Source organism: Lactuca virosa, chromosome 1, assembly GCF_052849685.1.
Source record: "Lactuca virosa cultivar CGN04683 chromosome 1, Lactuca_virosa_CGN04683_v6, whole genome shotgun sequence".
In the NCBI taxonomy this organism is placed as follows: domain Eukaryota; kingdom Viridiplantae; phylum Streptophyta; class Magnoliopsida; order Asterales; family Asteraceae; genus Lactuca; species Lactuca virosa.
This window is the reverse complement of record NC_136426.1, coordinates 259,354,191-259,379,897: the sequence shown is the minus strand read 5'-3', so window position 1 is coordinate 259,379,897 and position 25,707 is coordinate 259,354,191. Positions and strand designations below refer to the sequence as shown.

General features: G+C 36.9%; 2 protein-coding genes and 1 long non-coding RNA gene across 6 annotated transcripts; all 3 read left to right on the top strand.

Moving 5' to 3' along the window:
• Positions 1-739: 739 nt before the first annotated feature.
• On the top strand, positions 740-4,026 carry LOC145109235 (uncharacterized). 4 transcript variants are annotated; one of them, XR_013708829.1, is made up of 7 exons: positions 740-1,038; positions 1,152-1,204; positions 1,748-1,842; positions 1,943-2,674; positions 2,796-3,234; positions 3,330-3,495; positions 3,789-4,026. It is a non-coding gene; the product is annotated as an uncharacterized LOC145109235 (long non-coding RNA). The 4 variants fall into 4 exon arrangements; XR_013708828.1 differs by having other exon boundaries at positions 740-1,204; positions 3,380-3,495; XR_013708827.1 differs by having other exon boundaries at positions 740-1,204.
• An 8,077-nt stretch (positions 4,027-12,103) lies between these two features.
• Positions 12,104-13,652, top strand: LOC145129480 (uncharacterized). The gene is made up of 4 exons (XM_079064221.1): positions 12,104-12,112; positions 12,305-12,342; positions 12,628-13,597; positions 13,641-13,652. The coding sequence occupies exons 1-4, from the start codon at positions 12,104-12,106 to the stop codon at positions 13,650-13,652; spliced, it is 1,029 nt and encodes a 342-aa protein (XP_078920347.1).
• A 573-nt stretch (positions 13,653-14,225) lies between these two features.
• On the top strand, positions 14,226-15,170 carry LOC145129471 (uncharacterized). The gene has a single exon (XM_079064212.1). It carries the CDS (start codon positions 14,226-14,228, stop codon positions 15,168-15,170), a length of 945 nt encoding a protein of 314 aa, XP_078920338.1.
• Positions 15,171-25,707: the final 10,537 nt, after the last annotated feature.

Below are 25,707 nucleotides of genomic sequence, written 5' to 3'. Positions count from 1 at the left end.
TAAACACACAAGTATTATTTACTTATTTTTATTTGTGTTACAATGATTAATGTATGTATAATGTATGTACTAATCAAACACCGAATGGAATTGGGTTTTATGGTGGAATTAAAAAATCTTGTTTCTTTGCCACAAAGTAATGGATTGGAGCACTCCTCAGGAATTTGATTCCTTTTCAGTATCACCTGCTCCCACCCCCTTACAAATAATAATCTTGTGAAATCAAGTTACTATTAAGAACCCAACAATATTTAAACCTAAAGTCCATGAAAAAAAAAAACAAAATCAAAATCTTTTAAGCCCAAAGAACAATACTATTTAAAAATTGAACTTTGTAAAGAATCTTTTAAGAAACCAAACCAAAATCGAACTTTGTAAAGAATTATCTTATCATCATATCATTTACTTTTCACATGACTCATTTGCAGAACTAAATACTATTTAAAAATTGGAATGAAATTACACATTGAACTGAATTGCGTTCGCTCTTTGTTTCTTTTTTGAATTCGACCCTACAACTCAAATGATTGTTAATGTCTTAGGGCAAGGGCAAAATCGAACACAAAAGAAGATGAGAGGGACGGGAGATGAACCAGAGGAAATCAGTCCCAAAAAATTATATATACATATTAAAGCGCATGGCTTTTGCCACATAACTTTTGATGCGCATAGGATGTTTTAACAGTAATGTTTTAAACTTCTGACTTTTGCCACATAACTTTTGATTATATATTCTTCAGCTATTGATTTTTCTCCCTTAATCTGATACACCGACTTCCCACCGCCTCATACGCATATTTATCTAATTTTGAAAAACAGGCTTTCGATTGCAATTGCAGAGCATAGTGACCGCCTCCACCTCCCTCTTCGTTCTTGTCGATGCTTCCGCCTCCTACCTCCCTTCAGCACCGTCCTCCTCCTCTGCCTAATCACTATTGGCGTCTCCGGAAGGCAGGAATGGCCACCAGCTTTCGTTCTTGTCGATGCTTTTCAAGATAAATGAACACTAACTTTTGAAACATTGGTCAATGGATGGTGGTATATTTATCGCTTCTGTAACAGATGCTTCTCGATCCTTTTGATAAGCACTCCACCGCCTTCTGTATTTGGGTTTTTTTGGGTCACCGCCTCCATGAAATTTTTTGTTTCAGGGCATGATGATTTGAGAAGACGATGAGTTGAAGAAGAGCACATTTGTGTTTAAGTAATTACATTTTTTTGATTTGTCCTACATACTTCCATATAACATAAAATGATAAAAATCACTTACTTCCTACTGTTGTGGTTAAAATTAATCCATATTTGAACCATTTACACTGTTATTATCTAAATTAATATTCACAGCACCCTATTTGAAGTTCCCATCATTATCTACAGTTCAGGCTATATGAAGATAACAATATCATGTTAAATTTTTTTTTTTTTTTTGGCTTGAGACCCTAATGGAAGGTAACTGTTGCATTTCTGTAACTGTTTGGTTAAACAAGGGCCACATTAACCATTAACGGTAGCTTTTAAAGGTGTTTACGTCTCTTTGTACATTGTTGCATTAGAAAAATCTTAAATGGTACTCTGTGATCATTTGGCATTGAGATAATATGTTGGTAGTGTGTATGATTAACCTTTAATCTCCTTGATATCCAATTTCGTTAACTTTGGTTTTTGCTGTATGTGCAAAATTTGATACTATTACTATGTTACTTTTGTTTGTTTATGCTGATTTTTGTTGTGTTTCCTGTCTGATCAGACCAAAATATGGCCAAAAAAACATTTACTCCTTGGAAAAGATTGGTTTTTGTCAACAATGAACCCGGAATTTCTATAAAAGAAAATGAAGAAGAGGTACATTAAGAAATTCTTGTACTTAATGCTACCTCTCAAAAGTCTAAATAGTAAAACAAATGATTTTTAAGGTTGTTCTGTTTATGTTTATATTATGCAGGATCTTCTCTATGACGAAGAGGCAGGTTGCTGAAGTTACCAAGAAAACAGGTTCGGAAACTAACATGTGCAGTGAGATAGCATTTATACAGTGAGATGTTTATGTTTAATTTCTACACTTTCTATTCAATTTAGTTTTAATTTTAGAGTTTTGAAAAAAAATAAGATTATTTTTATACGTATTATTTTTGGTTTTAGTCTTCTTTTACTTATGTGTAATATTAACTTTAACATTTTGATTGACTTTGTTTAATCATAAAGAATCAATTAGCACAATGAAAAAAAATGTAATTTACCCAAAAGAAATGAAGGTACTATATACGTTCCAAAAGAAAAGTCACATTTACTTTATACATTGTCATAGTTTCTGTTCCATATTTACAAATTGTTCCCCTAATCCGTTTTCATGGGTTTGCCGATTAAAAAGAATCAATTTAAAGATGTTTTTCTTTTCAAAGAAAACATCATCAAAAACATAAAGCGGTTTCTTATAGAAGATAATAAAATGATATTTTTCTACTCTTACACATACTTACTGCTTCATCTATCTCTTGTAAGTTTTTAGTTCTTGATTTGAATGTTAAATCTTTATGGTGGAAGATTCTTGGATTAATGTTGATTGTGGTTGTTGTTGGTGGTTGATGGTGGTGCAATGCCGCCTAGGCCAATGGAAACTTCAAATGGTCAAACATCAAGGAGATGGTGATGATGTGGATGATTCTGATTTGCCAAAGTAAGTGTTTGTTCACATCTTTTCTACATATTAAACAAAGCGTATTTTTCTTTATAGGCAAACTAATAATCTTAATGTCAAATTTTTCTCTCTCTCTTTTTTTTTTTTAATGTTTATGTAGGATGGATTTCAAGAAAGTCACAAATTCCTTCAAGCAAGATAAATTCATATCGAATGGTGATATTAATGTGACATGGTTGAATTCCACTTCTGATGTTTACTGTTGTGCATTGAGATGTAAGGTTTTGTAGGGTGTTACTCATTTTTTTGGTTTCTAGATGTAACAAAATTACAAATAGTTATCAATTGTTGAATTTGGTGGTGGTTTCTCAACTTCAGACTCTAAAGATAATAATATTGATAATGCCAATTTTAAAAAAAAATGGAGAAAACTTAATGGTCTCAGAAGATCAACAAGAGTCACAATCACAAGTAGTTAGTTCAGCAACTATTCCAGCCGATGAGCTCTACACTTTTGTATTTGCTTCTGTTGAGGAAGAGATGATTTCATTTGTAGATGCTTCTTATTTGTTTGCCATTTTTCTTGACTTTATAAGGAGGTAATTCTATTTAAATTGAGTCGTTATATACATATATAATTTAATGTTTTCTTTTTTAATGAAAAAAATTGAGTTTTTTTTTCTCACTATTGTAGTGCCAATTTAGACAAAATAAAAGTGCTTCTGAATATATACGTGTTGACAGTGGGATTGCTTGGAAGGAATGAGAGATATGCGTCCTTGAAAGAAGTGTAGATGAGCGCATCATCGTCATATCCGGACCAGCGGTATACTATCTACCCGATTATGGTTGCTAGAAAGGTATAGCTTGATCTTTTCATCTAATGCGGTCTATATCACGTTCTTATGTAACAATGATTATTTGTGTAGATGACAAATGAAACATAGCGATTTGATATGACTTTAGTGATTTAATACGATTGGTTGAATGAAGTTACGTAGATTTCATCTAGATTTACCTTAATAATGTTATTGTTATTGTTGTAAGTAGTTGTTTTCAAATGGTTTATGGACTGAAGCTAAAATATGTTGAATTGGTGTTGTTAGTGTTCTTTCGGTGTGTATAAATGACATGATTTCCACATTACTTCCAGGATGCCAATGAAAAAGCAAGCTTAGAACAATTGCAGAGATTGAAGAAACAAAAGTTACAGGATATGTTTGATCAAGAATCCCTCATATAACTACCAAGTAAAAAGAGGTAAACTTTGTTCATTTTTGTATAACAATTGAATCTTTAATTTTTGTAATTATTTTCGTTTGATTGAACAAAATGTTTGTAGAACACACTCTTAAACTAAATTTACTAATGCCTTTTCTACCATTCATAAATGTACTTGTTGACAAATACTTTCTTTGAAACCAATATTCATACATGCAACATAGGTCCAACATCATGTTGGGAGTATTTTGGGGATTTATTAAAAAAAAATGACTTGTTCAACGCACGGGCCTTTTCCTAGTTGGAATGAAATTAGAAATCGATCGATGTAGTCGGTGATTAGAGAGTAAAGTAAGCATCTCTGTGTAAGAACATGTGGAGAAGCAAAGGAGACATGCCCCAAAGTGTTCATTTGGATGGATGGATCGTTTCGATCCGATCCAATCCAATAAATCCAAATTAATTTATGTTTTTAAAATAATCTAAATTGTTCAAATTAAATTCAAATCTAATCCTAACCAACTAAATTATAATTTGATTGGATCGGTTTTTACAATTTGATTTTCAATAGGCAATATATTTTAAGAAATATATAACACGGGTATTGGCCATCTCCATAAACGAAAGTAAGGAAATTTTTTTAATTTGCTGTAAATTAAAATTTATAAACAACTACCAACAAAACATATTATAGACAGAAAAAACTTCTGATACGAAATACATATTAAGGTATTATATTAGATGAACATATCTAATCTATTAAAAAGATAATTTAGTAAATTTATAAATTATTAAGGTTATATATTAAAATAATTAATATAAATAATAAACAATTTTTGGTTTTTTTTAGACTGTTCGGTTCTAATTTATAAACCAAAATCAATCTGAAATCCAAAATAATGATTCGATTTTGATAAAAAGCAATCTAAAATCTAAATATCCAAATAATGAACAACCCTATCCAAAACTCCAAACTAATCAATAGAAGCCAATGGCGAAGACAAAGCAGTAATACTTGATAAGGTTTCTAAGTGACACATGAATTAATATATTTATATAATATAATTCCAAATTTATGAGTAAAAGTAAAGGAAACTATCTCGCCAGTACGCACTAATAGTTGTTAATGCATAATACATAAATTTTTGAGTAAATTACACGAATCGTCCCTCGTACAAGTGCTAAAATGCACGTTTAATCCCTATTTTCAAAAATTAACTCGGACCGTCCCTTGTTTGTTTAAAACTTGCACACTACAACTGTAACATCCCAAAATTCAAGGCCAAAATTTTCATTTTTAAATAAGTCATTATAAAACCATATGTATAAAAACATCCATAATAACCTCTTGTGTCAAAATCAATGTGTCAATAGTCAAACATGTTATCATAAAATAATATCAGAGTGTAATCCCAAAGATCTCTTATGCGGAAACATGGTGTGATGTGCTGCGATCGCCGACTCCTTTCCTTTGAAAACAAAGTACCTGAAACCAAAACTGAAAACCGTAAGCACAAAGCTTAGTGAATTCCCCCATCATACCACATACCACATAAGACATATCCCTCGGTATCTTTCAACCGATATTTGTCTGGCATATCTGGGACCTGGGCTCCCCTTCGGTATCTTTCAACCGGTAGCCGGGATCTAACCTCCCATTCGGTATCTTTCAACCGGTAATCGGGAGCTAACCTCCCCTTCGGTATCTTTCAACCGGTATCCAGGGACTATTTCACCCCTACCACAATCACATAATAACATGTCATAAACATATTGGTTCCATGATAACATAACATAAACATACTGATCACAGAATAGCATATCATAACCATACTGGTCACATAATAACATATCATAAACATACTGCTAGGCATGCATGGGTTCTGTCTACCCCTTCGGTATCTTTCAACCGGTAACTGTCTTCGGTATCTTTCAACCGGTAACTGGGGACTATTTCACCCCTACTACTACTAACACATATCTCATAGCATCCCAACACCTAAAGCATATCAAATAGCGGCAAGCCAGATAATTATCATAATAACAATCATCTCAAACATAATCACCTACTGGTGGGCCGACATTGGTGCCTTAGACCCACCCCTACTGGAAGGTAACTCACCTCACACTGCTGAAGTCCCGCAGACACAACCCCAGTTGTTGTATGACAGATTCCCGATCTGTCAATATCAAAACATCACCCAATTAATAATTGGGTCCCAACACATAACCATAAGTTCTTGGAGTAACAGACTACATTACCCCATCTTGGCTTGATTCAAGCACAAGGCCAATCCAAAGGCCCATAAGTCAAACTAGGAATCAAAGCCTAACATATGGCCCAATTTTCCAGATTGGGCCCAAACCTTTACATGGCCTTATTCTAAGGCCCAACCCAAAAAGTCCAGTCCAACATTTGGTATTTCTAATGGTCCAATGTCTCATAATCACAAAGGCCCAATTATGGCCCACCTATGGCCCAAATTTCCAAATTGGGCCCAACCCCTCATATAGACCTTACCCTAAAGCCCATCAACACAGTCTAGTCCATATGATCATTCTTGGATGGCCCATTAATAATCCAATACCAAAGCCTAATAGAACGACCCAACACAAAGCCCAAGTGAAATTAGGGTTTCACATAAAATGACAATTAGGGTTAAGTGTTTCTCACTTAAACCGTTAAGGACTTAATCCATTAAGTCCCTCACTCTACTAAATAAGTCATATGGTGTGATTGGGCTTAATACACAATTCCATTCCAATGGCCCAAATGTGGGTCCCGATATGTCCAAGCCCATAGTTCCAAAATTAGGGTTTTCTAAACCCTAATTAGGGTTTCCAACCCCGTCTTATCCCAATAGGCCCAATAGCTAGGTCCTTTGATCAATTAGGGTTTATTAGGCCCATTAGGGCTTCATTGGGCCCATTAGGGTTTCAAGCATCCCAACCAAATCAAACACAACAAGGTAAAGCACACAGCCACCCGACACGGCGGCCGGTGGCGGCAACCACCACCCTATGGTGGTGGTTTTTGGGGTTTTCTTTTCATTATTCTAGCCACTATTACAATTTTACAAGGAAATAATCCAAAATACACACACACACACACACAAAATAATCACATTCACACAACCACCCATGCGGTGGCCGGTGGTGGTAGGTGGTGGCAGCCACCATGGTTGGCGGCCATTGTGGTTATCTCCTCAGTTTCCGGCCAAAAGAACACACACACTCGATCATTAGGATTGTAGCAGCAATACACGGACATTAGCACAATAAGATCACAGAAATACACCCCATGGCCGCCCACGCGATGGCAGCGGCGGCTGGATGACTTCCGTCTTCGGTGGTGGCTGAAGGAGGAGAAGAATGGAAGAAGTCTGGTGGCTCCGACGTCGGCTGGGAACGACAGCAGCAACGACTCATAGTGACAACCTAAGCACCGGTTCGCGGCGGCGGTCGTGACTGTGGCCAAACACCGAAACCATGGAGAAAGGAGACGGTAACAGATGGAGATGAAGAGGAGAAGAGGTGGGCGACTCCCACCGGAAACAGCAGCTACGACACCATGGGGTGCTCCTCCGACTGCCTACTGCCGCGACTCCACACGCCAGCCCTCGCCTTCGACGGTGGTGAAAACAGCGGGAGGATGGAAGTCGCCTCCACCGGAAAACGGCAGCATCAGCCTCCGATCTTGAACTCTCGACTTTTCTGACGTTGCACCATCAACCCCGACTTCTCCGGTGAGGGAAGAGACCACTATTCACGCAATGGCATGGAGGTGGCGGCTGAGAGAACTCCGAATAGGTGGCGGCGGCTGAAAGACGAAATTAGGGTTAGGGTTACCGGGGGTGACGGGTTTAAATACCCCAATTCCCACAACTTGTTTCTATAATGACCAAAATGGTCCCTCCTTCCCCCATTTCTTTCAAAATGAATCCAATATTTACCATTTAAACCCTGCCCCTGAAAACCTTTAGTAATTAAGTCCGAATTTTACAAAACAGCCCCTTGCTTGACAAATTCTTTTCAACTAAGGTCCAGAATTTACTCTTTAGCTCTCAACATTCTAAATTCTTTTCAATTTAAGTTCCAATAATTACCATGGAGCCCCTGACTTCATAAATATTTACAAAATAAGTCTCGAATTTACACTTTAACCCACGAATAATCCAAATAATTACTTTTGGCTCCCAAAACCAACGCCCTGCTAAATATTATGGATTTTAAGGCCAGGGTTCATTTATTAATCTTTATCTATTTATTTACATAATAAACGGGGTGTTACAACAACCCTCATTAGTTTTAATTGGCACACTTCATCCCTTCTTAAACATAAAAAGACCGTATTACCCTTACATATTATTATTTTTAATCTATTTATTATTATTTTATTATTATTATTATTTATATCTTTTAATATAAAAATGGTCTCACCTACCCCATTCTCCCCCACCCAACTGTTAAACTAATACTTCATGCGTTCATGGTCTTGGATTTATTTGTAAACTCATTTGAAAAAGACCATATAGAAATAAGGAACCGATTCAAGGATCTTCACCGTAAGAGTTGTCAGATTTGCACTCTCTCACCGGAAAAATGAGAGGCGGATAGTGTTAGTACCTGAAAGTGAACCTCTAGCAATAACACAATAAAGTTCCGAGATCAGTCTTAGTTCCGAAGTAGAAAATGTTCCGGAGTCAGTTTGTGATTAGAAGTTGAGTTGGCGTCAAGGGTAAAAGCTTATGGTGCGAAGTGAAGGAAGTCCGAAATAAAGAAGATGTTCAGAAATGATGTATCCGTCTGTATTAATTTATCTTGTCATTTTGTCTGATGTAACCAGTCATAGGACTTAGTCTCTTTTGTCAACTTGGATAATCAGAGTGTCAGAAACAACTCTTTTATCCGGTCCTATGTATGTTTAGGGGTTTGTACGATGAAACCTTTTCACCTATTTATGGTGCGTTTTATGACAAGAATATTAGGCGGATTGTTGCTCCAAAGATAATATTGCTTGAAGTTATTTCTCTTACACCTCTCTTCCAATCAATTCTTAAAAACATTCTTCTTGTTCATTTATTGTTCTTACTCTGATCATTATCTTCATTCTTCATTTATGGTTTGAACACTTTTTTGAATCTCTTACTTCAGACTTGACTGGTTTACCAGACTTGACTGGAACCTTCATTTAGTAGCAAACATTGATCTTAAGCATTAATTCAAGGTTTGAGTTTTTGAACCTTGTCCCTTCGCAATCAGATCTTTAGTCATCAAATTGGTATCAGAGCTTGAGTGGTTGTCCTTTGAATCCAAAAGATCATATTACAGTTGATTTGAAATTACCTTGGTATTTCAATCATTTCTGTGTTTAGGATAAAAGTTCTTCTATATACCACTTTAGCTTGAGATATCTTAACTTCAATGGCTGCTTCTAATACTCAACAAATGTATTCAATGCAAATAGCAAATAGCATAGGTTACCCTACTCGTGCCCCACTGCTAATTGCTGAAGAATATGATCATTGGAAAGTCAGAATGAAAAGATTTTTACTGGGTAAAGAGAAAGGTGAAGCTATCTGAGATCCATTAAAGAAGGTCCTCATCTTCTAGTTTGAACCATTGTTAGAGATGCTGCTGCAACTCTCATGGGACAGGATGAACAACGTCAAGCATCGCTCACTGCTGATGATCTTAAAAAGTTGCATGCAGATCAAGTTGCTTTCTCCGAAATGGTGTTTGGTGTTCCACCTTCTCTCTTTGAGCACATTAAACTGTGTAAATCGGCAAAAGAGATTTGGGACACACTTCAAGATTTGTTCGAAGGGTCAGAGAACATGAAGGATAAGCGTCTAACCTCGGTTGTCAATGAGTTCGACAATTTCACTACAACACCTGGTGAATCTGTTGCCTCAGCCTCAAACAGATACCGAATCGTCGTCAACAACATGACAACTCATGGGATAGTCCGAACCTCACTTGAGTACAACCTCAAGTTCATCAATAGCCTCGGAAAGGGGTGGGGAAATATGAAATCATGTCTTCAGAGTAATGGATCTCTGAAGAAGTTGAAACTCTACCAACTCTTTGACGAACTTCAAGGTCATGAATCAAATGTTGCATAAACCCTGCTTGAACTCACTGGAGGCCCTCTAGTTCTAGTCAGTTCCTACGATCCACAAACTCTGAACCCTACTGTTTCGGACCCTTTCTCAACTATTGTTCCATATAACCCTCCTGTTCAACCCTCACTTCCAACCATACCTGCTCCCACCAACAACTACCAATCAACTGGTGACCCTATTTCTGAAGATATGGACTCCGAACTCTGTTTCCAACAGGAGTTTGCCTTACTTTCCTTGAAATACAACCGTCCTCTCAACAAGCCATACAACCATCGTTTACATGAACAAAGTTTCATTTCCAAGGGCGTAGCCAATATAGGACCAAAGTGGGCCTTGACCCACCCACACAATATATATATATATATATATATATATATATATATATATATATATATATATATATATATATATATATATAGAAAAGTGAATATACCCTTAAGGGTATATAAGGTTAGGTACCCAAACCCACCATAATACGTCATTTTGTTTGATATATTCATTATAATATTCTTAAACTTCAACCCCTAACTTGATTTACTTTCAAGATTTTCGAAATTTCACTGTTATCTTCCTCTTACATCACATCTTTTTGCCAAACACCTATTAGGATATATATATATATATATATATATATATATATATATATATATGTGTGTGTGTGTGTGTGTGTGTGTATATATATATATATATATATATATATATATATATATATATATATATATATATGTTATAGATGAAAATGAAAATTATGTAAGAGGAAGATAAATGTGAAATTCATAAAAATCTTGGAAGTAAACCAAGTTAGAAGTTGAATTATAAAAACATTGGACAATTACAATGTATATATGATACAAAACGATGTAATATGGTGAGTTTGAGTACCTAAGCTTGTATACCCTTAAGAGTATATTCACTTTTTCCATATATATATTAGAGTTGCGATATGGCCTATTCCATTCAAAACTTGAAATTAGTAGAAAATAAAACATTGTTGTTTATGTCGATTAGACTCCATTTTAAATTATTTTAAAGATGTAAGACAACATCGTGCACAACTTAAACTAAACAATTTAGTTAAGAATGCATATACATTTACCTTTTATTATCCTTTGAAGAATTTTGTTACTCGTTCATATTTTGTATATTATTTGGTCTATTTTAAAACAAAATCTTGGCTACGCCACTGAATCATTTCAACAAATATTTTTCAAGACGCGATTAGTTTTTTTAATTGGTTAAATCACTCAAATACATCTATTATATAGACATTTATATTCTTTTTTAGATGCTGGTAGTCTTTTCAGTTTAGGATTACACTTTGTGATTTTCGATTTTGTTTTCGAGGTTACGATTTATAATAGATTTCAGATTACGCCCTTTACCATTTTTAGCTTTACTATTTCGACTTTTAGTTTGTCTAGTATACATACAAAGTTATTTTTTTTCTCAAACTTCCAACCAGGGGCGGTCCTAGCTAGGTGCCCGGTGTGGCACCGGCAACACCTAGCTTCCGCGCACGAAGTAGAAATTTTTTTTATTTTTTTAAATTTTTACCTATTGTGCCACTATGTAAAAAAAACCGTGCAACTACTAAAAAAATTGTGCAACTACATAAAAAAAATATTGTCACTCTTTTGGGAATTACCAAACGAAAAAAAAATAATAACGAGCCAAATGTTTTATTCAATTATTGTCTAATAGTCTAATTGTCTAAAGCCCTAAAGCCCAAAATAAAACTTAATTGGATAAATTAGCAATTGGGCTAATTGCTTGTAAAAAAGATAGCCCAATCCTAATTGTAATTGTTGATCGGTACAAAGAAAAAAAAACGCACGATTACACAGACTAGACGACTCACGCACGACTACTCGACTTCCTGGCTTCTGCGTCCAAAATTCATTCGATGTGCGATCATGCGATGGCTACTGTCGACATTCATTGAGTCGTGACCTCACAATCCTTGGACCTTGATCGATTTCATTGTTGGATCGATCACAATCCTTGATCGATTTCAACAATAGTCAATCACTCAATCTCTTGAAGCAAGTATCGATCAAGTTCCCTCTTCTTTCAATTTCTACTGTTTTGGTTAATAAAATCCACTTCAAAGCCCTACACTACAATGAAGCAAGTAAGTTTTACCAATTCATTTAGATATTTGAAATTGATATGTTTTTTTGAAGTTATTGATTGACTTGGGTGAAATTGATTTGTTTTGTTGAAGTTATATTGTTTGCTTAGGTTATATTGCTATGTTTTTTATTGAATTGATTGTTTGATTAGGTGAAATTGATATGTTTTATTGAATTTATTGTTTGATTAGGTGAAAGCAACTTGTTTAGTTGTTTTATTGAAGTCATTGTTTGATTAGGTGTAATTGTTATGTTTTATTGAATTTATTGTTTGATTAGGTGAAAGCAACTTGTTTTATTGAAGTCATTGTTTGATTAGGTGTAATTGTTATGTTTTATTGAATTTATTGTTTGATTAGGTGAAAGCAACTTGTTTTATTGAAGTCATTGTTTGATTAGGTGTAATTGTTATGTTTTATTGAATTTATTGTTTGATTAGGTGAAAGCAACTTGTTTTATTGAAGTCATTGTTATGTTTTTATAGGTTAAACTAAGTGGTTTTTTTTACCAAAAGACAAAGACCTAATCCTAATGAAAGTGGTGAAGAATGTTCCCAAATACCAATCACCAATCAATCAATCCCTTCCGTTTCTAATCCTAATGCAACTCCACAAACACCAATCACCAATCAATCAATCCCTTCAGTTTCTAATGCAACTCCACAAACACAATGCTCTAACCAACCTAATGATAATGTTGACTTGAAAGATCTTCCAAAGGACCCGGCGGATAGGCCATTGATTACAAGTTACAAACCAAATATAAGAGATGATGTAAGAAGAGCATATTTGCTTCAAGGACCGTGTCAAGTAAGGGCACATAAGTTTCCTAAAAAAATAGGTGATAGATTTAGAAGATTCGTTCCTTCATGGTTTGATGACTTTGATTGGTTGGAATATAGTGTGAAAAAGAATAGTGCATATTGTTTATATTGTTATTTGTGTGGGGACCTCATGGGACAAAAAGGAGGGAGAGATGCATTTGTTTCCCAAGTTTTTGATACTTGGAATAAAAAAGATGCATTTCGGACTCATGTGGGTGGTGTTGATAGTTTTCACAACAAAGCAAAAGAAAAGTGTGAGTTTTTAATGAGGGAAAAACAAGCTATCAATGTAGTCTTGAGGAGGCAAACCGAAGCAGAGGATCATAAACATAAAGCTCGATTACGTGTTTCTATTATTGTTGTTAGACTTTTATTGAAAACCGGTTTACCGTTTCCTGGTCATGACGAGTCGGTTAACTTGGAAAATAGAGGGCTATACATTGAAGTGTTAAAAGCCATTCGAGAGACTAGTGAAAATATTTTCAACAATACTTTAGAAAATGCTCCTAAAAACAATCAACTAATTTCCCCTAAAATTCAAAAAGAACTTGTGCAATGTTTTGCACAAGAAGTACTTTTGAGTATTCGTGAAGAGATTGGTCAAGATGTTTTTGCTTTACTAGTTGATGAATCTAGTGATGTTTCAAAAAAGGAACAAATGGCTATTGTTTTGCGTTATGTCGATAGTCTTGGATTTGTGAAAGAAAGATTCGTAGGTCTAGTGCACGTGAAGGATACATCTTCTTTGACACTCAAAAACGCCATAAATGAAGTACTTACAAGTAATAAGTTGAGTTTTAGTCAGGTAATTTATTCTTTACTTTTTTGTTATTTCAATTTAATATATATATATATATATATATATATATATATATATATATATATATATATATTAATTGTTTTAAATTTTAATAGATAAGAGGACAAGGTTATGATGGGGCTAGCAATATGCGAGGGGAATTCAATGGTTTGAAAGCTTTGATATTACAAGAGAATGACACGGCTTTTTATGTACATTGCTTTGCACACCAACTTCAATTAGTAGTTGTGGCTGTAGCAAAGAAGCATGATGGTGTTAGTGACTTTTTTGAGCAAATTTCGTTGGTGGTTAATGTAGTTTGTGCCTCGTGTAAAAGAAAAGACTTACTACGAGAGCAAGCAAGAGAAAGGGTGCAAAAAGGTTGTGTAGTGGTGAACTTGAAACCGGAAGAGGGTTAAATCAAGAGACTACACTTGTTCGAGTGGGAGAAACAAGATGGGGTTCACATGTCAACACACTCACAAGTTTGATGAAGTTGTTTGCGGATGTTCTTGTAGTTTTAGATTTTGTGAAAGAGGAGGGAGGGTCATTGGCAAACCGTCAACAAGCATCTGGAATCTTAGCATATTTTAAATCATATGAGTTCGTGTTTTACTTACATATGATGTATGGCATTTTACACCTCACGGGTACATTGTCAAAGCAACTTCAAAGAAAAGATCTAGACATTTTAGAAGCGACTTCGATGGTTAGAGGGACAATGGAGGCATTGCAATCTTTTAGAAACATAGGGTTTGCTAGCATTTTGCCAAAAGTATCCTCTTTTTGTCAAACACACGAAATTGATACTTTGGATATGGAAGAGTTGTATATTGGTGCGAGAAACCGTAGGACTACAAAGACTAATAGGTTTCATTTTGAGGTTGAAATCTTCAACACGGTGGTAGATATGCAACTTACAGAATATCGGGATCGATTTAGTGAAACAAGCACCCAATTACTAGAATACATGGGTGCTTTGAGCCCTTGTGATTCATTTGCACAATTTGACAAATCAAAGTTATTGAAGTTGGGTAAGTTATACAAGTATGACTTTGATGATTCAGATATGATAGACCTTGAAGGACAACTTGAGATATTTTATCACTCTTGCATCAAAGATGAGCGCTTCACTAGTTTGAAAGGAATTTCCGACCTTTCTCGTTTGATGGTTAGTACGGGGAAGCATCAGTCTTATCCTTTGGTTTATAAGCTATTAAAGTTGGGTTTGATATTACCTGTAGCGACCGCAAGTGTAGAAAGATGTTTTTCAAAGATGAAGCTCTTGAAGACCGACTTGCGTAACAAAATTGGCGATGAATTTTTGAACGACGCATTGCTTTGTAATGTCGAGACCGAAGCACTTGCGAAAGTTGAGAATGAAAAAGTAATGGAGCGGTTTCAAAAGATGTCTGCACGAAGAGGACAAATTTAAATTATAATAGATCGTTGTTATATTATGTTTAACCAGAAAAAAAAATTGCATTAGATGTTTTATATTATGTTTGACCGAAATTTTTTTTAATGTTTTATATTATGTGTGCCGGGAAAAAAAATTTGTGCAACCCCTACTACTAATTCCTGCGTCCGCCCCTGCTTCCAACATATAATAATTTGTATAAATTAAATATAATTGTTACACTCAATTTATCGTATCTACATTTTAGTTAAGCTTTTATCGTAATATGAATTTTCTTTCGGTTCTGAAATCTTCTTTTTTACTATCACAAAATATTATATATATATATTCTTTTCTTTCATTAAGGGCATGATCGTCATTTTATCAATTTCATTTAATGTTTAATTTTTTGTGTTATTTGAAATATTAATAAAAAGATCTAAAAATTAACATAATAAATCAAATTTTGGATTTTTTTTATAAAACTAATAATTTTCTAAATTTTAAAAAAATGCAGATTTTTAATTTTTTTTGGATAACATGATTTAAAAAAAAATGATTTTTTTTTAAAATCTGCAATTTTTTTAAAATTAGTAAATTTTTAAAAAATCAGTAAAATTTAAAAAAAAAACTAGAATATTTAAAATAAAAAAACTATAATTTTTAATCAAAAAAATCAATATTTCAGGTGAATTTATGCATATTTCTTATACTATAATATTCATAAGTAAATCATACAAAACACATTTTTATTTACTAATCTATAAACACAAATAAATATTTTATTCGATACAAGATAAAATATAAAAAACAAAAAATGCTATAAAATTCAAGCGTTTCATTTCTTCGTGTCAAGATTGTCATATTTTCTTCAATTTATCATTTTTCACATCTTCAATATTTTCCACAAATTCTTCCAATTCTATGAGAAAATTTAAAAAAATGATTAATGAAAAAACACTCACAAAATGCATATGTTTATATCATATAAGATTCACATGTGATATTCACTTGTGATTTACCTGTGACTCATATGTGATTTACATGTGAATCATATGTAATTCATATATGATTCACTTGTGATTTACATGTGAATCACTTGGGATTCACTTGTGAATCACATGTGATTCATATGTGAATTTGTGAATCACATGTAATTCATATGTGATTCACTTGTGATTATATAATATGATATTCACTTGTGATTTACATGTGAATCACATGTAACTCATATGTGAATCACTTGTGATTTACATGTGAATCACATGTGATTCATATGTGAATCACATGTGATTCACATATGAATCACATGTGATTCACATATGAATCACATGTAATTCATATGTGAATTACATGCTATTTACATGTGAATCGCATGTAAATCATATGTGATTCACTTGTGATTTACATGTGAATCACATGTGAGTTACCTGTGAATCACATGTGAGTTACATGTGATTTCTTTGCTATATTTCTATGAGATTGGCTAAATTCCAAAACACAACTTCCAGAATAGAACACTAAAGAAGCAGATGGTGACTATTAGTGCACTATATCGTCGGTTTATGTTAAAAAAATAATTTAAATATTAGAATGTTTGTAAAGATTTTGCATTTTTTGAATAAAAAGATTATAATAATAATATTAATGTACCTTTCGTGCCGCTAACTTTGATGGCTTACATCTGGTTTCCTAACTTTAGACTTCCATACACCCTGTAATGCATCAAAAAAACATTATTATTATTTTTTATTCAAGGAAAAAGATGGAAAAATAAATGGATTAAAAGTTGAAAATAGGTACAAGTGGCACGTTAGTGGAGAATTCCGCCTCGCTGGAATCTAAAGTTTTCCGGTCATCCGGTGACTGCCTCTTGACATCATCATCATTAACATTTTCAGTTTGTTTCTGCAAGGTAATTTCTGCATGTTTTTCCTCATCTCTTGAATGTCCTCCCTCTTCATCACTTGCCTCTTCTTCTTCTTCTGCATAAGAAAAGGGAAAAAACAGAAGGGATAGAATGTTCAGGGATCAAACTCAAGTCCATTAAATGTTTTTAACTCAACAAATTCTTCTAATGATCCAGGAATCAGTTCTTCAAGTGTTCCCTATGTTGAAGCCATACTTTCACAACTTAATTCTATGCAAGAAACCATCACACAAGTGTTACTCAACCAAAAGAAAATCCAAAAGCAGACTCCAGGATTGGGTACATCATCGATTACAAAAGAAGGCCGAAAAATCGAGGCATCCATAGGAAAAAGCATGGAGAAAACTGTCACACCCCCAAACCAGAACGACGGAAACGTTCGGGGGCGGAGGACGTCATGTACAGTATCATAACAATGCACAATAGTAAAACAAGCAACAACATTATCCATTACATTAATAACATAATTTAATACAAGTGTGTCCTGTGTGTAGTTTGAAAGACATCAAAATATGAATCAAAATATAAGACGAGTCTTGAACATGATTCGTCTTCTCAAAACCTGGTCATCGGTACCTGTCTACTGGTGACCTGAGAATACAAGTTATTTTGAAAGAGTAGATCAACATTGAAGTTGGTGTTCATAAGTATTTTAGTGTCAAATGTTTGTATAAGTTTGATGAAAGTGTTTGTAAGTGTTTGATGTAAAGTTTGTAAGTGTTTGATGTAAATGTTTGTATACTTCCTAGAAAATCCTATATTTTTTACTAAAAAGGAGAGTAGTCTTTTACCAAGACCCGTGTGTTCTGAATGTTTGTTCTTTTGTAAAAGTGAGTGTTTTTCCCAAGTATATGACTATCTTTATCAGAAAATAGTTTACATTTCCGTTTATTTGAGAAGATCACTATATGAATGTAATGTGAAAATGACAATGTACAGTAGTATTGTATATAGTAACTACAGATGTACTAACTACCTTAAACCAATTGTTTAATTAAGGTAAAATGTGATGAGATTATAACCATACTTGATTGACTAGTAAACACGACGTTCGAGGACGTCGAAATGGTATGACATTCGTCACCTGTAGACCTGCAGGTCCCACTGTAGCTAGCAGCAAGGTGTAGGATGGTCAATCTCGTATAGATCTATACATAAACTCACGCTCTCCCTCCAGGAGACTTTGGTTACAAAACGTGACACAACAGTATATTGCCATGCCATGAAGTAGTGGCTCACATTAAATGTCACATCTTGTATTAGTGTAGTATGTTCCTTCTGTTCTAGTGTATAGTATGTTTCTTCGGTTCTAGTGTATAGTATGTTTCTTCTGTTCTAGTGTATAGTATGTTCCTTCTGTTCTAGTGTATAGTATGTTCCTTTTATTCTAGTGTATAGTATGTTTGAACTAACTCATGTATGAACTGACTCTTGTAAGTTTCATTGTTCTAGAAATAGTGAGTAGTAATCCTCTAAACTATACCTATTATAGTTTACTAATACTGTTGTTTTAATAACTGTTCATGTTTGTACACCTTTGCTACCCAAAGGTATTGAATTGATTGGAAGAACTTTTATATCTACATACATATACATAATATATAAATAGATTTAAACGACACTCGGACAAACAACCGATACCCTAAGTCCACAACCAAACAAGGAACATGAAATAAAGCGAGTTATCAGTCCTAAGCCTTTTCAACCTTATTTATATAACTATATCTATATAGACATGATTTTGAAAATATATAAGTTTAAAAGAGTTTTGTAAAAACGATAAAGAGTTTATCATATAAAAGAGTTTTAACCATTTGAATGGTTATTGATGACTTGATGTCAGTTTATAAAATGATTTGAAACAATTTGTTTGCTAACACAATTTTGAAGTATAGGAAATCCTCTTGTTTGATAGTTATAAATCACATGTGATTGATACTATAACTATACTGTTTTCTACTTGTATTCCCGCCCATAAAAGCATTTAAAATCATTAAAAGATAAGTTTAGGGGTATGAACTCACCTGCAGTGAGTGATTCGAATGTAAGATCGATATAGGATGCTAAGTATGCCAAGTGAAGTCTCGAGCACAAACGGATCCTATTAAGCATATAATGACACATATATGTATATAATTAGTGTATATAACAACTAATCATGTAAGGGAACAACCTTAGGTGCTAGGAAACACTTGAAATGAAGTGTTACAATCACATATGATTGTATGAAAGGAGTTCACGACCAAACAAAGGGATATTCACGGCCTTAGGAGGGTTCACGGCCAATGAACACATGATGTGTTCACGGCCCAACCTTGACTCTATGAGGTGTTCACGGCCATGGATGAAGTGATCACGGCCAAATATTGCATCTAAGAAGGGTTTACGGCCATGTCAAGATCCTATGAAGGGTTCACGGCCCAATGAAGGGTTCACGACCGTGAACTCTTGAAGATCTTGCAATTTGGTGCTTGTTTCATGGATGAAATCAAGTGATTTAATGGACAACAAGCTTATGGAAGAGATACTTACGTTTTGGTAGCTTTGAGTAGTGTTCACGGTTGAAGAAGTTGAGAGAGAATGAGGAGTGTTCACGGCTAGAGTTGAAGGATTTGAAAAAGTGAATAAAATGAGCCAATTTCATATATATAGGGGACTTTTTCACGGCCAGGAGTCTAGATGTGGCCGTGAAACCCTTTTGATGGAGTTTCCGGCTCAATTGCAAATCAAAGAACCCGAGCTAACACATCCTAACACACAAACCTTGAGTGTACTAGGCTTAGAACTCTCAAACAGACCCTTAACAATGCTAAAAGATAACAGAAACAAGTCTGACTCTTGATTGAATTGATTGACTTTACAAGATAGAAATTTCGGGTTGTCACATCATCCCCCCGTTAAAGGGAATTTCGTCCCGAAATTAGAGTTGAAGTAATTACAGATAACTAAGGAAAAAGATGAGGATATTTCAGTTTCATTTGATCCTCCCGCTCCCAAGTGAATTCAGGTCCCCGCTTGGCATTCCAACGAACTTTCACTATCGGGATACGGGTTTGCTTCGTTTGCTTGACCTCACGGTCCATGATCTCTACTGGTTCTTCCACGAAGTTGAGGCGCTCGTTGATCTCGATTTCGTCGAGTGGGATAACAAGAGTCTCGTCGGATAGACACTTTTTCAGGTTCGAAACGTGGAATGTTGGGTGTACGTTACTAAGTTCTTGAGGTAGTTTGAGTTTGTAAGCTACAGGGCCGATTCTAGCGAGAATCTGAAAAGGCCCTACGTATCTTGGATTTAGCTTTCCACACTTTCCGAAGCGCATCAAGCGCTTCCAGGGTGAGACCTTCAATAGAACACGGTCACCAACCTGGAATTTCAAAGGTTTCCTTCTCTTGTCTGCGTAGCTTTTCTGTCGGTCTCTAGAGGCTTTCAATCGTTCACGAATCTGAACGATCTTCTCTGTCATTTCCCGAATGATTTCCGGACCTGTGAGAGTGCTGTCAGGAACTCGTCCTTTAGCTAACTGTGCATCACCCACCTCAGCCCAGCACAGAGGGGATCTGCACTTTCGGCTAGAGGGCTTCAAATGGAGCAACCTTTATGCTTGTATGATAACTGTTATTGTAGGAGAACTCGACAAGGGGTAAATGAGTATCACATGCCTTTCCAAAGTCTATCACACAGGCTTGCAACATATCTTCCAAAATTTGAATAGTCCTCTCACTTTATCCGTCGGTTTGCAGATGGTAGGCTGTACTCTTGTCCAGCCTAGTTCCTAGGGAACCTTGTAGCGACTGCCAGAACCTTGAAGTGAATCTACTATCTCTATCAGAGATAATGGATATGGGAACACCATGCAGTCGTACGATCTCCCTAAGGTAGGTTCTCGTTAGTTTCTCCATCTTGTCAGTTTCTTTGATAGGCAGGAAGTGTGCAGACTTTGTTAACCTGTCTACGATCACCCAAATGGTATCGAGACAACCCGCTGTCTTGGGCAACTTGGTTATGAAGTCCATTGTGATCCGCTCCCACTTCCATTCCGGTATCCCCGGTTGCTATAGTAAACCTGAGGGTTTCTGGTATTCAACCTTAACCTTGGCGCAAGTAAGACACTTACTTACGAAGGTATCAATCTATGCTTTCATGTTAGGCCACCAGTATAACTTTTTGAGATCCAGATACATCTTATCGGAACCTGTATGGACAGAATATCGAGTGTTGTGCGCTTCGGTCATGACCAAGTCTCTAAAACCACCGTGCCTCGGTGTCCAGATCCGATCCATGAGATACAAGGCTCCGCCACCCTTGACTTCCAAGTTTTTATCCATCCCTCTCAGGGATTCACCCGCCACATTTTTAGGTTTCAAGGCTTCTAGCTGGGCCTCCTTAATTTGTGTGGACAGATGTGAATGGATAGTCATAGTCAATGATTTGACTCTACGACCAGATTATTCTTTCCGACTTAGGGCGTCAACTACTACGTTGGCTTTACCGGGATGATAACGAATTTCACATTCGTAGTCATTGAGTAGCTCGACCCACCGTCGTTGTCTCATATTGATCTCCTTTTGGTCGAATATATGTTGAAGGCTCTTGTGGTCTGTAAAGATAGTGCTTTTTGTACCATACAGGTAGTGTCTCTAGATCTTCAAAGCAAACACCACTGCTCCTAACTCAAGATCATGTGTGGTGTAGTTGACTTCGTGTGTCTTTAGCTGTCTTGAGGCATAGGCGATTACCTTACCTCGTTGCATAAGAACACAACCAAGCCCTTAGTTGGATGCATCGTAATAAACCACAAAGTCTTCTATCCCTTCTGGGAGGGATAGTATCGGTGCGCTGCATAAGGCTCGCTTCAGCGTTTGGAGCACCTTTTCTTGTTTCTCTTCCCAGTCAAAGGCCACGCCTTTCTGGGTCAATGTAGTAAGCGGTTTCGTGATCCTAGAGAAGTTCTGAATGAACCTGCGATAGTAGCCAACGAGACCTAGAAATTGACGAATTTCTGTAGGCGTCTTCGGTGCTGACCAGTTCTCAATGGCCTTTATTTTGGAAGGGTCCACGTGAATTCCCTCTTCGCTAACCACGTGACCCAAGAATTTGACTCTTCGAATCCAAAATTCGCACTTAGAGAACTTCGCATAGAGTTTCTCTGATCGTAATGTTTCTAAGACCTGACATAGATGTTGACTATGCTCCCTCTTACTTCGAGAGTAGATAAGTATGTCATCGATGAATACAATGACGAACTGATCCAAGTAAGGACGGCACACCCTATTCATTAAGTCCATGAATACTATGGGTGCATTGGTCAATCCGAATGGCATCACTACAAACTCGTAGTGTCCATAACGAGTTCGGAAGGCTGTCTTGGGAACATCTTCCTCTAACACTCGTAACTGGTGATACCCGGATCTCAGGTCAATCTTTGAAAAGTAATTCGCCCCTTGTAGTTGGTCGAACAAATCGTCTATGCGAGGCAGAGGGTAACGATTCTTGACGGTAAGCTTGTTTAGTTCTCTGTAGTCGATGCACATACGGAACAATCGGTCTTTCTTCTTCACGAACAAGACCGGTGCTCCCCAGGGTGAGAAGCTTGGTCTAATAAAGCCCTTGCTGAGCAGTTCGTTCAGTTGACCAGATATCTCCTGCATCTCAGCTGGTGCTAGACGATAGGGCGATTTGGCTACTGGGGTAGCCCCTGGAACTAAGTCGATTCTGAACTCGACTTGACGCTGTGGTGGTAATCCTGGTAGTTCTTCTGGAAAGATGTCAGGAAAGTCGCATACTTCTTGGATGTCCTTTATGTCTTTCGTCTCTTGGCTCATATCGACTACATGAGCAAGGAATGCATGACAATCCTTTCGTAAGTACTTCTGGGCTTGTATACTCGAGATGATACGAAGGTTCGTGCTGGGTTTGTCGCCATAGATAACTAGAGTTTCGTTAGACGGTAGATTAAGACGAATGACCTTTTCATAACACATGATGTCAGCACGATGAAAAATCAACCAATCCATGCCGATAATGACGTCGAAACTTTTAATTGAGACTGATATGAGGTAGATTGGAAATGAATGGCTATCTAGAGTTAGGGTACAACCTATGTATATACAGCTAGTGCTCTCAGTTTTTCCATTAGCCATTTCTACAGTGAACGGTTCTTTCAGTGCACATGGTTTTTGTTTAAGTATGTGAGCAAATTTCTGGTTCACGAATCTCCTATCTGCTCCACTATCAAATAGTATGCATGCATATGAGTTATCGAGGAGAAACGTACCAGTGACCACTGTAGGGTCTGCTACCGCTTCCTCGTGGCCTATAGCAAAAACTCTTCTCACTCCGCCCGGTTCCCTGCCTTCGGACAGTTCCTTTTGATGTGACCCACCTCGCCACATCCGTAGCAAGTCTGGCCCACACCAACGTCGGGGACTTGGGTGATTGGCCTAGCCGGAGACTTGCAGAAATGGGCAGTGTGCCCCTTTCTGTTGCAGTTAGCGCACTGCATTTCCCGACAGGGTCCATTGTGGTGGAAGCTGCACTTGTTGCACTTGGGCAAGCTTCCTGCATACTTCTTCATAGGCACAGTGGCAACATGTGCTATCGCAACATGAACAACCACGACCTGCTGCTTCTTGGCAGAGTTCTGCGTCGCGTTGTTCTTCTTCTTATTGTCCCAAAACTTCTGCTTGTTGTCAGCGGCTTTGGATGGTTCTGGGATGGCTAGGGTTGTTGTCGTTATCGGGGTGCGGACTCCATGATCGATGAGCCGCTGTGCCAATCGCTTGGCACTGTCGAAGGTAGTGGGGTTTGAAGCTAAGACATTCCCCTGGAATGGAGGCACCAGCCCCCAGATATACCTCCCGACTTTCTTTCCCTCAGTATGGACCATTCCAGGACATAGAACCACTAGATCGCTGAACCTGGCGGTGTAGGCAACTATGTCGGAGCCCTTCATGGTTAGGCTCCAAAGTTCTTGTTCAAGTTTCTAAACCTCGCCCCTTGGGCAGTACTCCTCAATCATGAGCTCCTTCAGAGCTTCCCAGCCCATAGCATTTGCCACTATCAAGGTTAGTGACTTGACATGGCTATTCCACCATGTCAGGGCTCTGTCCGCGAAGGTGCATGCAACAAATTTAACTTTGCTCCCTTCCGGACAGGAGCAGATCTCGAAGATCGACTCAGTCTTTTCGAACCATTGTGAGAGGGCAATGATTCCTCCAGTCCCGTTAAAGGTCCTGGGCTTTCAATTGGTGAAGTCCTTATACGAGCACTCTCTAGAGCGCACTGGAGCATCACTTTGAGTGGAACGCACAGTTGTTCCACTCCCGCTAGTACCGGTGGTGTTGAATTGAGCTAGGGCTGCCTTAACAGCCGCAACCACTGCAGCTTGGATAGCTGCTGGATTGAATTGCGGAGGAGGTAGTGGTGGTTGAATTGGAGTTATCGGAGGATTATGTCTCGTTGATCGACATGGAGGCATATTTCAACTAAAAGTTTACAAAGATGAGGATAATAGTAAGAATTCAACTGTGAGTATAATGAGAGTGGTCCAAGGACTAAATCACCATAGCCCAACAAACAGATGAGAGTATGATTGAAATAGAGATCTAACAATAGAAGGATGAAAGCATTTGGATAAAGATTTCCCATGAGAGAAAATGTCTTTCAATAACATTGTCATTAAAGATGTAACGAGTTCGGGAAAAATGACCTTGAAGTAGGTCTTACATCAAACCATAAAGAGAAAAATTTGACAGCATAAAGACCTAGCAGACTGAAAGTCCAAGGTTTTTAAAATAAGCGGGAAATTAACACTAGGGTCTATATATAGACCTAATTATATCCAAAAGACAAAGTAGAGTAGACTCTACTTGCGACGAGAACCGCTCGGATGGGCCTTTGATTTTTCCTGATAACGCTCCATTTCCAGCATGCGTCTTTCGAACGTTGCCTGACGTGCTCGATGTTCCCTGACTTTAGCTGGGGTTGCAGTAAGTTCTCTCTACAGAACCTCATTGTGGTCCAGAGTTCTTCCATGAGCAGATTGTAGATGGCGAATGCGGACTGTATTGACTCCCGCATCGGCATCAACTTCCATGACTCGGTTGATGGCTGCCCTACCCTGCTCGTCATTTTGAGCAACCCTGCAAACCAGAATAGGCAGGATTCTATCTGCTGAGCCTCCCTCGCTCATATTGTAGAAGCTTCGGTCCCTGTTGTAGGGTAAGGGTTAACCCTGCTCTTGACTCCATCTGCCCAAGTTCTCCGCCCACAAAGGTGTCGGGCCTTGAAAAGCCGGACGAGGGTTAGGATTTGGGATTGGAGCCACTAGGGGTAGATCATTGACTTCTGGCTCGGAGTCAGAATCCTCTGGGAAGTTTTCTGCGAAGTCATCATCTAAAGGAATTGCATGATTCTCTTCTGGCTCTGCATCGAGCCAACCACCATTTCCTTGGTTGGGAAAGTACGGGTCGCCGGGGAGATGGAATCCGACCATGTTATCTAGGCGAGAATAGGGATAAAAGAGATAGTTAATAGACGTACTACTTAAGATAATTATAGGATGATCCTTACCAGTTACTTCAATACTTGCGTAGTGCATACCAGTCATATGCAACCAAAACAGAATAGACCTTCGAATAAGT

Excerpts from the sequence above, each read along its gene's own strand:
- LOC145129480 (XM_079064221.1), top strand. Across the intron at positions 12,343-12,627 it reads GTTGTTTTATTGAAGTCATT|ACAAAGACCTAATCCTAATG; the intron begins GTTTGATTAGGT and ends TTTTACCAAAAG.
- LOC145129471 (XM_079064212.1), top strand. The coding sequence starts at position 14,226 with ATGAAGTTGTTTGCGGATGTTCTTGTAGTTTTAGATTTTGTGAAAGAG.